The 15996-nt window shown below is 42.9% G+C and overlaps 1 protein-coding gene across 1 annotated transcript in view; it reads right to left on the bottom strand.

The window, feature by feature from the left end:
• Positions 1-15996, bottom strand: part of CACHD1 (cache domain containing 1) — an 81285-nt gene that overhangs the window by 40508 nt on the left and 24781 nt on the right. Inside the window, exons 2-3 of the mRNA XM_015636863.1 lie at positions 13589-13651; positions 5323-5471 (exon numbers count right to left, since the gene is read on the bottom strand). Coding sequence (XP_015492349.1) covers positions 5323-5471; positions 13589-13651 — 212 coding nt within the window. The remainder of the gene's footprint in view (positions 1-5322; positions 5472-13588; positions 13652-15996) is intronic.

Genomic DNA, 15996 nt, shown 5'->3' with positions numbered 1-15996 from the left:
ATGAGGAATTTCTATCCCAAACCCCATATTTTTACATGAGGAATTTCTATCCCAAACCCCATTTTTCTCATCAGGAATTTCTATCCCAAACCCCATTTTTCATGAGGAATTTCTATCCCAAACCCCATTTTTCATGAGGAATTTGGCCACATTAGAAGTGAAAGCAAAGAACCCAGGAGAGAAATTTCCTGAATACCTGCAGCACTTTATGGACCAAAGCCGCCAAGCCCAGAACTGTGCATCTCTACATCTCCTAGAACCCCCTGGGTTTTTACTGCAGCCTGAAACTCTGTCAGAACAGTAAATACATCTTAAATTTCATTTATTGTTGCCCTCCCACTCCTCCTCTGGAAGTGCAGCTCTTCAGATATTGCAGCAACCCAAGGAACTGAATGGGATTCCCGTTATCTCCCACTTAACTGCTCCGGAGAGGAAAGGTAAACACAGAAAGAGCTGGGATAAAATTGAACTGCATTAACAAATATTTAACCATCTGGTTTTTTTTAAAAAAAAAAGTAAGAACCAGACCACTTGTGAAGGCAGTATCACAGTCAGGGAGTAAATGATTTTCAAATAGAGGTTTGTAAACTCCCTTATTCAAACAGCTCCATAATGTTTGCAATGCACCACTGCCAAGTAGGGTGTTTTACCAACAAATATTTCTCCATTCCAGCTCCTTGCACAAATTTGGATAAATGCATTCCCTAAGCTCTTATCAGCATAGTTAAATAAAGAGCAAAAACAGATTTCCAGCTGCCTTGCAAGGCAGCCAGAGTGGGAGCATTAATGAACGCCGGTGTCCCTGAACAGATGGATTTTGGAGACCTGGGGCCCTTCCCATGAAAACCCAGCAGTGAAATTCATCTGTGGCCTCCAGGGTGGGAGGGGATGAGTCCAGCAGCACATGGGATCCGTGTCCAACAGGGAGGGACAGTGAGGGACACTCCTGGAGCTGCCAGTCTGTCCCAAGGAAACTGCATTTCCCATTTCCCATCTCCCCCAGACCCCGGGACACAAAACGCTGAAGCACATCAGAGTGATGGGTCTGAAAACTGGGCAGAGAGAAGGATCAAGATTTTTGTCTCCCTTTATAAGCATCCTCTAGTTTTTGTTGGAAAAGCTGCAGGAACAGCTGCATTTCCTCACAAATGCATCTGAATGATATATTGGTTTTTTCTGGAAGGTGATCCTCCTGCAGCCATTGCTGTGCTGAGAAACCACTGGCAGGTGCTCTGTGGCCACAACCAACTTCCCTGGCAAACTGGAGATGTAGAAAGCACTTCTGGAAGTTTCTCCCACATGAGAGCATCAATCACAACTTCTCCAGAAAAAGGCATTTTGTGCAATGGGTGGAAGACAAATACTCAAACATTACCCACATATCCAACTTATTCTTAGAATGGAGGGAGTTTGGTTTCCTTTTATCTGCAAATATTCAATATAAACCACCTCTTTATCTGCCTGTTGCCATCCAGGCCAGCAACATCTCTGGGAATAAAGTTATTCCAGTCATCACTCTCAAGTCAGACCATGCAGAACCCTCCAATGCTTCCCAAAACTCATTTCTTAAATCCCTATTTAGACACTTCTCACAAGTGACACATATCCCAGAAGTTCCCTCTGCAGGCACTCAGGGCTTTTGATAAATAAATTCTGTTTATTCTCTCCCCCCCTTCTCACTGCTCCACAGCTCATTCCAGATCCAAGATTTCCTCAATACCTGTGGAGGGGCTTTCAGGCACAAAAACCAGGAGACTCCAACATGTACACAAAGGTGTTTATCCTCTTCAGGAGAAAATCACTTTAATTCAAACACTGTCTGGTAAATCACCATCCAGCTCCATCATGATGGGGAATGCTTGGTGACAGTGTGAAATCTGCTCCTGGATTATCCAGCAGCCTGTGTTGGTGAGGAAAGGCACAGGCTCGTTTTTCCTGCAGGGATTTCTTCCAGGATTAGAAGATGAACATCACTTGACATCCATTCTCTTTATCTCCCATGGGTTTGCTCAGAGCCTGCAGCACTTTATCCATGTTAACTCTGCTTGGAGCAGCCTCTTCCCCAGTGCTCCCAGCACTTCTCCAGTGCTGGGAAAAGGAGCTGGTCCCTGGTCCCCAGGCTCTGACCCAGGGACACAAACACAGCCTGGATGGTTGGGAAGGCACCAATTTCCACACTGACCATGTGGGAGCTTGGAAATCCCTGCTCTGCCCCTGTGCCATTCCCAGAGCTTCATCAGGAAGAGCTGAAAATGGCAACAGAGATATCTGGAGAAAGGATCAGCAAAAATCCAAAGGGGAACACAATTCCCTGCCCTGCTCACCCCTCCTCAGCAGCCCCTGCACGTGGATTTAGGCGTGGGATTATTTCCCTGTGCCCAAGCACATTTAGAGCCTTTGGTAAAATAGCTGAGTGTAATTTTATCAGGAAATGTTTGTTGAATTAAGGCCTTGCCAAAACCACTCGATAGCCACCAACTGTGCTGCCTCATCCAGTTGGGTTTGCATATTCCAATTTATTTCTTTTCACCACTTTCCAAACCAAGGTGGTTCCACTGCACAACCCTGCCTCAGAGGGGGCACAAACACACGACTGCTGGTCTTACACCAGTGAAAACAGAATATCTGGGGTACAAAACAGCAGCCAAAAGCACAGCCAGGCTGGGAATTTTAATCCAGACAGGGAATCTCACTCATTTGGGCTCCTCACTGCAAGAGCCAACACCTTGTAATGGCAATAAAATAAATACTGCGTTCCCTGTCATATCTCACTACTCATTAAACAACCAATTTAAATGCCAGGTTCATTTTCTAACCCAGTTTGTGCCTTGTTAGGTCCTGTTTTCTATCATTTATTTATAGTCACCAGGTGTGGAAATCTCACAGTTTATCCCAAGCAACGTGACAAATCAATGCTTGGATTTTCAGGAGAAATATAAGCAATAATAAGTTTGTTAATGGTAACTACAAATAGAAACTAATGTCATCAATCCATTTAAAATAAAATAATAAATAAAATTATTAATATTAATAAGGATAATAATAATACCTTTCCCTACAGAATAGCTCATCCTTCCCAAGTTAATTTCCCCCAAACCAATCCAAACTCAAGCCATTCCAAACTCAATGTCAATAAATTGGACAATAAGAGGCTGAACACCATGTGATAAATGCTGTGGAAAACCTTCAAACCTACCTAAAAATACCTTAAGATAACTTCTGACACTGTTCTTGCCCAAATGTTTGCTCAAATGAAGAGGCCACATGAGGAAACAGGCAGAAAAAGAACACACAGAGTTCAGGAGTTGTAACACAAACATTTCACAACGTCCCAGAATGAAAACCACAGCCCTGAGGACTCAGACATGGCCAAGGCACGATCTAAGGCAAAGGATCTCATGGAAAAAGCAATTTTCACAGCCAAATCTGGGCCTTTGTCCACCTGACCTCTTCTGCAGCAGCAATTAATAAATATTTTAACAAAAAAATTATAATTATTGTTGCTTTAACACCAACATTAAACATTTTAAACACCAAGGATAAGCTGTTACCAGCAGTAGCACATCCCATTTAACTTCCTGCAAGTGCAGGCCCCATTAGTCCATGACTTAAACATGGAAGAATTCAAAATATGATCACAATATCCAGGTGAATCAGTTTCATTCCTGATATTTTAATCAAAATGAGGAATCTCCCAGAAAGGCAATGCCACAGAGAAGGAAAATGAAAGGAAGAGCAGCAGATGGGACAGGCAGAAAGGGGAGAAAAACTGAAATGATGGCAGAAGCATTTAGACAAATCAGGCAAGTAACAAAGCATGGAGCTAAAACTTGGAAGTTTCAAACACAAAATACAATTTTATGTTATTTTTTTGTCTTGCAGATGATTTCCTCCAGTCAGCACCAGGTCCAATGGTCAGATATACCTCAACCAGGTCTTGCCAAGGTCCAGAACATCTTACAGCTGATAAACTGATCTGGGAACCATTTAGTTATTGATCCAAGTTACTAAATAATGAGAATTATATTGTAAAGCCTGCATGAGGAGCTGTGCAAACAGCAAATTCACCCCTCTGCCAGCTGTTTGTGTTTTAAACCACTTACTGGCAATGATTCTTATGCAAGCTCACCACAGGTAAAGAAATTTCTAAAGGACTTCCAAGCTACATAATTTTGGAGCACAAAGTGAAAAGGAATCCACTCAAGTTTCTGGAATAAAAACAGACTTCTCTTTTTAATGAAAAATGAGGCCACGCTGACAAGAGGGTGATAAATCCCCATTTCTCCTTCCCCTCATCCCTTGGATGGAAGGTGTTCCTGCTGCCTGCTGACTCCTGCATGGATTTTGTGATCAGAGCACAGAGAGGTTTTCATCCTCAAAGAATTCCTGACCCTTTTGTAAACACTGCCAACAGCCTGGATGTGCCAGCATTTTCCACAGGCACCTTGTCCAGCAGGAACTGCACAGAGACCTCCAAACCTGTGCCCTTGGAGTCACCTGATGACCCAAATTACCTCCTTCCCTCTCAAATGTTTTCAAATCAGACTGAAATATAAACAGTAAAAATCAGTCTGTAATCAAAGTTTGTATAAACAGGAAGTTTCTTCTTTCCAAGCCCACATGGAAGTAAATATTTAATATGTTCAGCATTTCAAGAAAATTACTCCTATTTTACTGGAAAAATCACAGCTTCTATAATTTCTACAGTTAGAAAACCCAAAAGAATTTCTGCAAATATGCAGCACAATAGAAATGATTAAAGACAACCAACTGCCTGGATTTACCCTGCTCCAAACTCCTGTATTTAAAACCAAAACAACCTGAACATGAACAAACCCAGTTCCCAAGCGATGGACTCGATTTCATTAAACCTCTGCTATCAAACAGCAGCACATCAACCTGATTAAACTGGAACACAGTGCTGTTAGCATGTGATGGACTCACCAACTCGTGATTTTGGATACTTCAAAGGACAGAAAATGGTCCCATGACCAGCTTGAGGAGAGTTATTCAGGGCAAGCAGTGTCTCCGTGCAAAAACGGTGTCTTGGATCTACACAACTCTTTTTGTTCAGAACACCATGAACAAACTTTCTTTTTATTGCTTCCAGCTGATTCCCAGCTCTTGTTTAAAGCCCATCATTAAACACTGGTGTGGGAGAAATGTAGAAGAAGATGAGGACAAGATAAGAGGCACCTTTGGAGTTGTGCTCTCTCCGTTTTTACCCAAAGCAGCAGAAAACTCGGGCTGTTTTACAAAGAAACCCTCATTTTCTTTGCAGATTAAATGAGAGCAGGAGGAATTGCAGAATTCCATACTCACTCCATCATGGATGGGGGGATGGTACAGCAGTCCTGGATGGCAGTCAGGGGTGAGGTGAGGTGAGCAGTGTATGAAGCCTCCACCACCTGCTTGTTCCGATTCACAACGTCCAAGTAACGGTTGAATTTCTCACGGATTTTTTTTGCCAGCTGAAAAAAAAACATAAGAAAGTTTAAAATCAACCCAGTTTCTCTGTATTACCCTGTTCTTCATCAAGCAATTAAAACCTGTGTTAAAGACAATTGGTTTTGATTTGCTCATTGTGCTTTTATTTTTGTGGCTTAAGCAAGAAGTCAAGTAATTAATATTGGCTGCAGCAAGGAGACTATACAAGAAAATAAAATACATTTACCATCCAGCAATGGGTGCTTCAACAGAGTTGTGCAGGATGAAAAGTGTTTTTACATCACATAAAGTTCCCTTTCACTAAGAACTCACAGCTGGATGTGACACTGAGGGGCTTGCTCCAAGGCCTGATAAGGGTGTGATGGAGAATAAAACAAGCCACAAGTGAATTTATTGAAGTTCTTTACATGGACACTTCAGAAAAACCCAAATAATGGTGTTAGAGATGTCTCCCCCTACACAGAACTCCTGCTGCAGGAGCAAAGAGCCAACAGCAAATCTTCCACTGATGGGAGCAACCTCAGGGTCCAAGGAACCCAAATAACCCCAAATATTGCCCTGAATTTTGTCTGCTCCTCAGCAGCCTCTTCATCAGGTGGAACTGCAGAAGTATTTCACCACTTCTTTCATGGAGATTTGGGCAAAATAACCATCCCAGATTTTGCTTTGCTGCTGAATTCCCTTCTGCTTTCCTGGGAGGCTCCACAGGCTGAGCATTGCCTGGGTGATTTTCCTCATTGATCTAAAGCTCCCTGTGCCTGCTCACAACCCACAGCTCCAACCACAAACTGAAAAATCTCTAATTGATGTCATCATACAGCAGCAGGAAAATAATGACAGAAGCCTCACACCAGTGAAATTCCTCCTGAAGCCTTTTGTTGTCAGAGGTCCCTCTAAGGAAGGGACTCCTTATAAATCAGGACAAGGTTTAGAGGTTACACTCTGATTTATAAGAGCAAATTTCTCTCCTTTCAGAATGTGAAAACAAACAGGTTGTGGCCCCTCCCATACAATTATCAAACCATTAAAAGAAAAATTAGGGTGTCTCACTCTGGAAATAACAAATTGGGTGCTTCAGCCCTTCTTTTTAAATGCTTCTGAAAATCATTAAAAGAAAAGGGTTGGAGTCAGAGGCACAGAGAGTGTGCCCTTATCTCTGATACCTGCCTCTGACATCCTAAAAAACACTGAATTTCATATAACACCCTGAAAACAACTGTTAAATAGAAAAACTAAGAGTATAAGTGTGTAGATTAAAAAGTTTTCTTAAGTCACTGGGAGAAAAAGTTAAAGTTTAAACTAGTTTAGAGAACAGAAGACAAGATGTAGGGTGTAAGGTGCTGTCTCTTGTCCTTCTTTCTTCTTCATCTTCTTCCTCTGGAGGTTTTTGGGCAGCAATGAGTGATTGGAGAGAGAATGATGCACTGCAGCACTCAGGTGTTGGGTCATTAAGAAAAATAATTAACTTGGCATTTGTTAATTGGGTAAATAGACATATAAAATACCTTGAAGATGATCTTTGTTAGCCATTTTTGCACCTTTCTTAGTGCACATAAATCCTTGTACCTCGTATATATGTAATATAGATAAAAGAAGAATAAACAACCAAGTCTGAAGGAGAGAAAACTGCCTCTCTCTCATCAACTTCAGTCCAAGGGGGAAAAGAACCCAACCACAAATGTCCTATCAAGACAGAGAAGTAAAATGAATTATTTTTTTCCAGCAACTGCTTCCAATCTGGTGTGATTTGAGGGCTGGTGGTGCCTGTGGCACCTCTGCCCTCTCCATGCCAGGCAGATTGCGGGTGCTGGGAAGGGCTGAGCCTGCTGGGACACATCCCAGGCTGTTGGAGTGACTGTGCTGTCACTAAGAGCTCGTTTGTGTCCCTTCATTAGGCACTTCACAAGGAGCCTGCCTAATGAGTGCCAGGGAAAATGGGAAAAATCTGTGGCTGCTCCTAAGCACAGTTACCAGGAGGCCTCAGGTTTTACAGGGAACATTTACTGAGACTTTCACTCCCAGTCTTTCATCAAAGGGAGGAATTGATGAAATGGATCAGGCTTTTTTTTAATGTATTTAATAATCAGCCAGACACATCCCAAATGAAAGAATCATCTCAAAGCAACAGACAGAGGTGTTGAATAATCAGAAATAACGTTTTGCATTTCTGCCAACTTTTTTTTTTGTGTTTCTGCTGCTGTTTTTGTGCTCTGGGAAACAGCCCTGGATTTTCCAGATGCCCTGGACTAACAAATGTCTCTCCTAACTCTTAGCAACAGGCCATTTAGTCAGGATTTACTTGGTTCTGTGAGGAAGGAGCCTCGCTGATAGCAGCACTGCTCCGCTGTTCCCTGGGAATGCTGCAGCTCCAGGACACGTCTCCAAGGAGCACAGGTTTAATAGGACCCCGCTCAAATGACTTGCAGAATTACACCTAATTAGTTCTGTGGAATGATTTATTGCCAAGGCACCAGAGGACTGCTAATGGGCTCCTCCATGTTAGACATCCAGCACTATTAAATTGCTCCCAGTTGTTGAGATAATAAGCTGTTGGGGAGATCCTTTCATGGTTTCCAGTAAACTTTCTTTTTGTCAGGCTGTAACCCTCCAATGTGTTCTTTAGAAGTGGATTCTCCTGGAGGGTCTCAAACAAACACAAGCCAAGTTTCCTTAAATCAGAGCCCTCAGATTTGGTGAGAACAAAGTTCTCCTCTCAGTCTGGGCAAATGAAATGCCAAGGTAAACCAGATACGTGAATCTGAGATTTCTCTCTTGGTTTCCCTACCTGAAATTAGGAAGTTTGCTGAGCATCATCAGCAGTCACAAAACCATCACAGGGCCCCAGAACAAAAGGTTTCTGGTTTGGAATCAGGGCTGCTCTCTGATAAATGAATGCTGTACAAGCTGAGGGCTCGGTGTTGATGAGTTTTCACCTTCTAGGCTGAACGATAAAAGCGCCCCAGAGCCTTTGAATTTCACCCTGCTGTGCTGAGTCTAAAGATCTGACAAATCTGTTTTTCAGAAGATCCTGTACTTCAGAAGCTGACAAAAAGCAAATGCTTTGTTCCCAAACTGCATCTCCCAAGGAAAAACCTCTGAATGGCTCAAAGTCATCCTGTTATTTTTCTGAAATGGGATCCAGCGCCTCGGTTGGGGCAGGGAGTCAAGTGCATGTCAGCAAGGAGGGATCTGAAACCTCCCAGAGCTCCAGACACCAATCCCTGCCCATGCCTGGAACAAATGACTTTGTCTAATCTAAAGAACTCTAAAAATATTGTCCTCTGATAACAAGACAATGCTCCCAACAATCCAAACCACTTCAAAACCAGCAAACTCAATAAAGTCACCAAGGGCAAGATGATCCAAAAAGAATTTTCTGTTGAAAATTTCTTCAAATGAATAAACTATGATAAGAAACTGAGGGTAACACACCAATGAAGTACTGGAAACAAATGTTTCTAATTCATCAAATTGAGAAGTATCACCCAGATGAAACCTAACAAAACAAACTTTTCTTTCATAGTTGGAATTCACTTCCCTCCCAAACTTTATTCCCTGTGCAGGGTGATGCACTCAGCTGCTGGAGCCTGTCACAGTAAAAGCTGCAGGCTTAAATCACCTTCTCCTCTTTCTAAATAAAAACCTGAAGTTTTTATCCAACACATACCCTGCTTTTTTTTAACCTGCCTGGAGCTGGAGAGCTGCTGGATGCTGATGGATGCCAGACCCACACTGGTCACAAAACCTCCAAAGTAGAGAAAGAGAGATAACAAATAATGAAAGGACAGAACACTGAACTGTGAAACCATGCTTACATAATTGTTGAAGCATTTTTAAGGTAAACTGGAAAACTGTGTCCCCAGTCAGGCACAGAAAAGGGACAGGGGTGTTCCACACCTGAGTGGGTACCAAGTGTGACAGACATTTCCTGCTCCCACAGAAACGCTCCAATTCACCATTTTAATGGAGACTGAAATCAATCTGGATACTTTGAGACTGACATAAAATATTATTATCCTACACAAAGTGCTCTTCACCTCATCTCAAAAACAACAGCAAGGGGAAGCCCCCCTGAAAAGTGGGCACTTTTCAGACTTCTCTGTTTTCTCCTCAATTTTAATAAAGAAAACAATAAGCAGTGAGTGCTGTCTGTGAACAATGCTGCCATTAGCCCTGCTTTTTCCCTGGATTTCCTCTGGCAGCTGACACGCAGCCAAAGCCCTTGGGTTTGCAGACAGGTTGGACTGTAACACCTGTTTCTATTACTGCAGCACCCCTGGGTAATGCACTTCAATTGTCACCATCTCCACTGACAACCTTTCATCACAACATCACTGAGCTCCTCTAATTCTCCCTGAGACATTTCCCTCATTTGCATCGTTCCCTCGAGCTTTTTTTTTTGAAAGCTTCTTCCCCCTCAAAGCTCCACAGCTCTCAAGACTTCCCTTTGCTGGGAGCTCTGAGGGAAAGCAGAGCTCCGAGGTGAGGTTTTATTTCTGGCTGTAGCTTGAAAGACAAGGTATTTTTCATGTTTCCAAGGCTGTATATAAAATATGCATCAGTGGGGTTGACAGGCAGGGATGCCAGGAAGGACTCACAGCCAGGGATTTAACACTGTCAAGCTCCTTGGAAAGGATTGCTTATACATGGAAGAGTTGAGTTACAATTTTGAGGTTTAAATTCCCTCTGTAAACCAGAAAAATCTGGAAAAAAAGCACCTCTCTCCATCACCCACCAGGCATTCATCCTGCTGCTCCATCACAACTGTGCATCCATGGATTCCTAGCCTAGGAAACTTTTAATGTTATTTATTTTGAAATAAATGTGTGGCTCCTGAAGAGAGCACTGGTTTTGTATCAGCCCTGAAGAGTCAGAGGCCAGCAGGGACATGGATCAAGGAAGGATGACAGAATCACCTCCAGCTTCATCCCACACCTCTGTTTTAATGGATTCTAGCCATCCATGGAATCCTGGAATGGGAATTGGGTTGGGAGGGACCTTGAGGGTCATGGGCAGAGACACCTCCCACTATCCCAGGGTGCTCCATCCAGGGATCCAGGGGCAGCCACAGCTTCTGTGGCCTCCCCACCCTCACATGGAGGAATTTCTCCCTAAAATCCCACCTAAACTTCCATCTCAAGTCCACTCTCCCTTGTGGAAAGTCCCCTTTCCTGCTCCTCTGGATGACACTGAAAATATATTTCATTATTGCAATCAGGGTGCAGGAAACCACTTTCCAATGTGCATTTTGTCACGGAAACCAGCACTCATTTGAGGTTTTCTACTGGCCAGTACCTTTGGCAAAGCTTCCCAAGATTTATTCCAAGGAAGATGTTAAACAGGATGCACAGCAAAAGCTAGAGAGAGGGCCACAACTCCTGACTCATTCTGGAAGTACATTAAACACAGATAATTGCCTTTTATTGTGAGGCTCACGATTCATTATTGTGTGTGAACACGGCCACTTTTCACAGCCAGGGAATGTGTTGTGCTCCACAGCTAAATGTAATTTTTTCAGCACATTTCAGATCTATTTCCTCCCCAAAGACTTCTTTGCCCAGTCCAAAACCAACCAAACTAAAAATCCAACATGGTCTGAGCTTTTCAAGCCTTTTCTCCTCAAAGCTGGGAAATCTACTCCTGCTTGGGAGCATTTCAGCCTCTCTCCTCCATGGAGCCCAGATCCCTTCTCTCCACATCACAGAAAGCAGATGTCTGGCAGGACACTGAGCACACACTGACTTCCTTGGAATCAGCTAATGTAGATTTTCCCCTCATAAAACTCCTCCTTTCCCACTTTATTTACATCACTAACTCACACCACTGCATTCTCATATCATATGAGAGTTCTCTGATACTCAAATAACTCACAGGGAAGGAATCCAAGTTATTTTTGGCCATTGTCATCCCATTTTTAATAACCTATTCAAAACAGAAAAAGTTTTATCTGTCAGGTACAACAGTAATTCTATAACTGCAGACCTTAAAAGTGTAACCAGTTCAATGCTGAGAGGTAAAACCGCTCCTTGTGTGGCACAAAGAAAGCCAAAGGTATTGAACAGTTAGGCCAGCTGGAGTTTTTCACTTTTTCAATAAACTGAGAGTCATTATTTACATGGTTTGGTATAAAAAACCCACCATCCCCACTACAATTCAGTGCTCTGCCAAAACAAAACAATCCCAGCTGACATCAAACTGTCATTAATTGCCTTTGGATATCTGTTGCTATGAAAATGTTAATGAATGACCAAAGCAGAAATGAGATTTCTCTGGCAGGGGATTTCATTTGCTTACATTTGTTTGCCTTTGCTCAAGATGATCCCATTCAATGTCCTACTCTTATAAAATTCAGGTTGTGTTGCTGGGGATTCATTAGGGCTAAAAGACCTGGTTATTAATGAACCAGAAGTGCTCAATTATTCTTCCATCCACTTCACTGTAGAGCTTTTAACCACAGTAATTACACTTTACCAGAGCCCTGTTTTCTCCCCTGACAGCTCCAAATCCATCACCCCACCTCCAGTGTTTGGACAGCCCTTTAAATCCACTTGGGATGAACAAGGACATCTGCTCTGGGGAACAAGGACTGTCTTTTCCACTGCAGAGAATCTGCAGTCAGGACTTCAAAGAAGTTTTAATCCAGTTTCTTGGTTTCCCAAAAACACTTTTGCCTTTCAAAAGCCATCTGATACGTCTGATCCAGCCCACATGGCCCTTCTGTGGTGCACAGACCACCCAGGAACATTCCTGGAAATGCTGCACAGCACAGAGCCAGAGAACCCATCCTGAGGGATGTCGGGATGGTTTGGGATTTAAATCATTAAAATCAGGTGACAATTACATTGCCATGGTCCCTCTGCTTCCAGGCACCCACCTGGGGATGCCTACAGGGAAAGCAAAGCCTCCAGGAGGCTGGAAAGAATCTGGAGCCCCAGGAGAGGCTGAGGGAGCTGGGAAAGCTCAGCCTGGAGCAAAGGAGGCTCAGGGGGAATTTCTGGCTCTGCACAAGTCCCTGGCAGGAGGGGACAGCCGGGGGGATTTGGGATCTGCTCCCAGGAACAGGGACAGGGGAGGTTCAGATTGGATATTTGGGAAAATTCCTTCATGGAAAGGGTTGTCCAGCCCTGGAGTCCCTCCATGTGGATGTGGCACTTGGGGACACATGATGTGACCTTGGCAGTTCTGGACTCAGTGGTCTCAAAGATATTTTCCAATCTAAAATTTCCTTATGATCCCATTTGAACCAGCTCTGCTTTGACTTTTTCCTCAGTAAAATAATTAAAGAAGTCTGGAAATGTCAGCATTTCCAGGAAGCACGACTTGGAGTATAAATTATTTCTGCATTCCATGAGCAGTTTGAATCCACACAAACACACCATGCACTGACCTGCTCTGGGAAACCACAATGGGGCTACCTGCAGGGCTGAGCAGCATCTCCCTCCTCCCCTGGGAAAGCCCCACTCTGAGCAGCTTCTGTTTTTTCTGAACATTAAAACTGCTTTGATAGGGGTCTAGGAAGGTCAGGTTACTCCTGAAGTTTGAGTAAGTCCATGCTTAAACTGGGAAGAAAAGCTGCTTCTTTTTTCCATTTCTTGGACCAAAACCCATCCCCTTTACCACAAACTGGTACTTTAATTTCTGCAAGAATAAAACATGACCTATTTGATCTGTTTGAAAACTGATCCAAAATTAATTTTAAAAATATACACATGTATTAAAATGCAAACTGTCCATGTATTATCTCAATGTCAAATTGAAAATTAAATGTTGAAATGTGTTCCTGTAAAACCTCACAAGATTACAACCACACCTGTCCTGTATACCCACAAAACACCATTTCCACATCATAATAATAATATTAATAGGTTTACTTTGAATTTGAAATTTAAAAAGAGACACTTCCAACATGAAAACCTGACAATTAACGAGGCTCCTTTTGTTTCTGAGGGACAGCCCCACACCAAACAGATGGAAAAGCTTTTCATGGCAATGCAAAATTCTCAAAAGCATCATCAGCACATGCAGCCCATCCCCATTTATGTCCTGTTCCACTGGCTGTGATCTGAGGTTAGAAAGGGGCCACAAATCCAGACAGAAAGAATTCCCTGAGCTCACTCTGCCAGTGGAGTTTTGGTCTCACCTGTTGAACTTCGCTTTCTCCATTCGATATTTTCTCTGTGTACACGAAGGAATTGAATATCCTCTGCAAGATAAAACCAGAAAAGATGTGTGAGAGGCTTTTTTTGTCATGAATGTCACAGGAAAACAGCTGCAAAAGCTGGATGGGTGAGGAAATGAGGTGAGGGAAGGACCTGGGGAGTCTCCCAATGCCAGGTTTCCCAAGGGGAATTATGTCTCCATAGGGGGATCTGCATGGAAAGGTTGACTTTGGCAGGCAAAGACATAACAGGGTTTTTCCCCAAACATCTGCTTATTTACCAAACTGACATGAGGTGCTAAAAATAGTTCCACATGCAGACTGTGACCCTTCTTCTGCTAAACATTTAACCCAATATATCAACTTTTAAAAGTACTTATTTCCAACTAAAACATGAGGGGCTGGGAGCCAAATTTAGACAAACTTAATATGTGGAAAAGAGACAAGTGAGACCTGATTTGAACACAACCAGATCACCCTCCTTAATAACAAAGGAAATAAAAAAGTTATATCAGAAGATAGAAGTGAGAGCTGTGTCCTCCCATGGGAAGCTCAGTTCACAGGAATTCTACAGAAACAGAGGCAGAAACACTCAACACTTTGTTATATTCTGCTTCCAGACTGAAAAATAAGACTGGAAAGATTTGGGGTTATACCAACAGCATTGCTAAAAAGTTTGGCTGATCACCTAAGCTTCTCTTCCAAGATCTCTCAATTCCAAGGACAGCTTTCCCCTTGGGGACAGTGGGGTCATCCCCACCGGAAAATGTATGGTATCCCTAAAATATCCCTAATATTCCTAAAATATTGATACCAGTGGTCTCAATAGCTGTAACAGCAATAAATGGAGGTTATTTAGGCTGTTAAGACATTTTTCCAGGAGAGCTGGGATTTCACAGAGGGAATGGATCCCACTTCTGGCAGTGCTGAGTCTCACACGTGACACTGCAGCTGGCAAAGGACAGGGATTCCTCAACACCCTGGATTGTGTTATCAGCACTAACAACTGCAACTACTAAAAAGTCCAGATTTCATCCCAATTCATCTCCCTGACAATTCTGGGATTCCACAGCTCCAGGAGTTTTTTGATGCAGATTCAGCTGATTCCCTCCCAGCACAGTTACCGACTGGCAAAACCAGCCTGGAAAATGCTTTTGGTGTGCTCACCATCATCACTTCCCCTTATCCCTCTCCTCCTGAGGACTTGAGGAATTTCAAAAATGCAAACTCTTCATTCTGAAGAAGCATTTGGAAGGGCAGCAATAAATCTCCTTGGCTAACAAGGCTGAGAGAGCCAAGAAGGGGGAAAAAAACAAGGTACCTACTCTTAAAAGCTGCCTGTACATCAAGACTTCCTCCTCATCGAGACCTTTGTTTAAAGTTCTGCTTGGGTACTTTAACTACAAACATGTTGGCTTTTTTTCTTCCTCCCTCATGAGATGAAAAGATAAGTTAAACATCAGAAGGAAATACATTAAAGCATGTCATTTTGATGCAAAATGTTTTAAATGAATTGAATTTTTCTGTCCACGCAGCGTTTAGTGTGCAGACATCAAAAGGAATGAGGAGGAAATCAACTGTCAGCTCCTGAGAATGGAGTTTTCTGTCCCTGACACAAAGCTGACCCTTCTTCCACCCTTTTCACATGTAGCTCATTTATGAACTTGCAAAATAATGCCAGAGAACACCATCCATGGTTATGTAAGAGTCACAGTGCCTGCAGGAATTTATTTGGTTTTTAACCTATTTTTGCTTGATTTTGAACTAACTATTTTCTTTAAAATGCTCTGGTATATTCTGATGTTTTAATTAAAAGCACTGTGCATGGCAGAGAGAGGGAAGCAGGAATTTCTCTGTCAAACTAAGATAACGAGTAAACAAAGAGTAAAAATCGAGTAAGGATTGAGAATCCAACCCTGAGGCTACACATGAACTGCTCAGCCCCTGCCTGGGTCCAGTCCCTACTTGAGATATCTGCTCCCTACTTAAAGAATTCCTGGGCACAATTCCACCCCAGGGCTAAAAAACCAAACATCTTTAATTTCACTGACTTAGAAGTGCCCTAACTTTAAGCAGAGAATCAGAGCTAAGTGGCAACCTCAAATGAAGATGAGGGAACTTCACAAGTCAGCCCCACACACAACATCAGGAAAAGAGTCTAAATATTTAGGAGAGCTTGCCCTGCAGTTTACAGAGCTCATTAGCATCTGTACTTCATTCTTCCCACCCCCCTCGTTTAATTGGCTCTGTGGAGCAGATGGCAGCAGGCTCAGCTCCCCCACAGAACAATCCCAGCCGTGCTTACAGGGATGCTTGTCTGGTGTTATCTGCCAGAATCCAGCTCCACTCGCTCTCCCAACGAGGGAAGGCTGTGCTGGATCAGCATCCAG

The sequence above is a fragment of the Parus major genome, chromosome 8, assembly GCF_001522545.3.
Source record: "Parus major isolate Abel chromosome 8, Parus_major1.1, whole genome shotgun sequence".
In the NCBI taxonomy this organism is placed as follows: domain Eukaryota; kingdom Metazoa; phylum Chordata; class Aves; order Passeriformes; family Paridae; genus Parus; species Parus major.
This window is presented reverse-complemented; position numbering and strand designations above follow the sequence as displayed.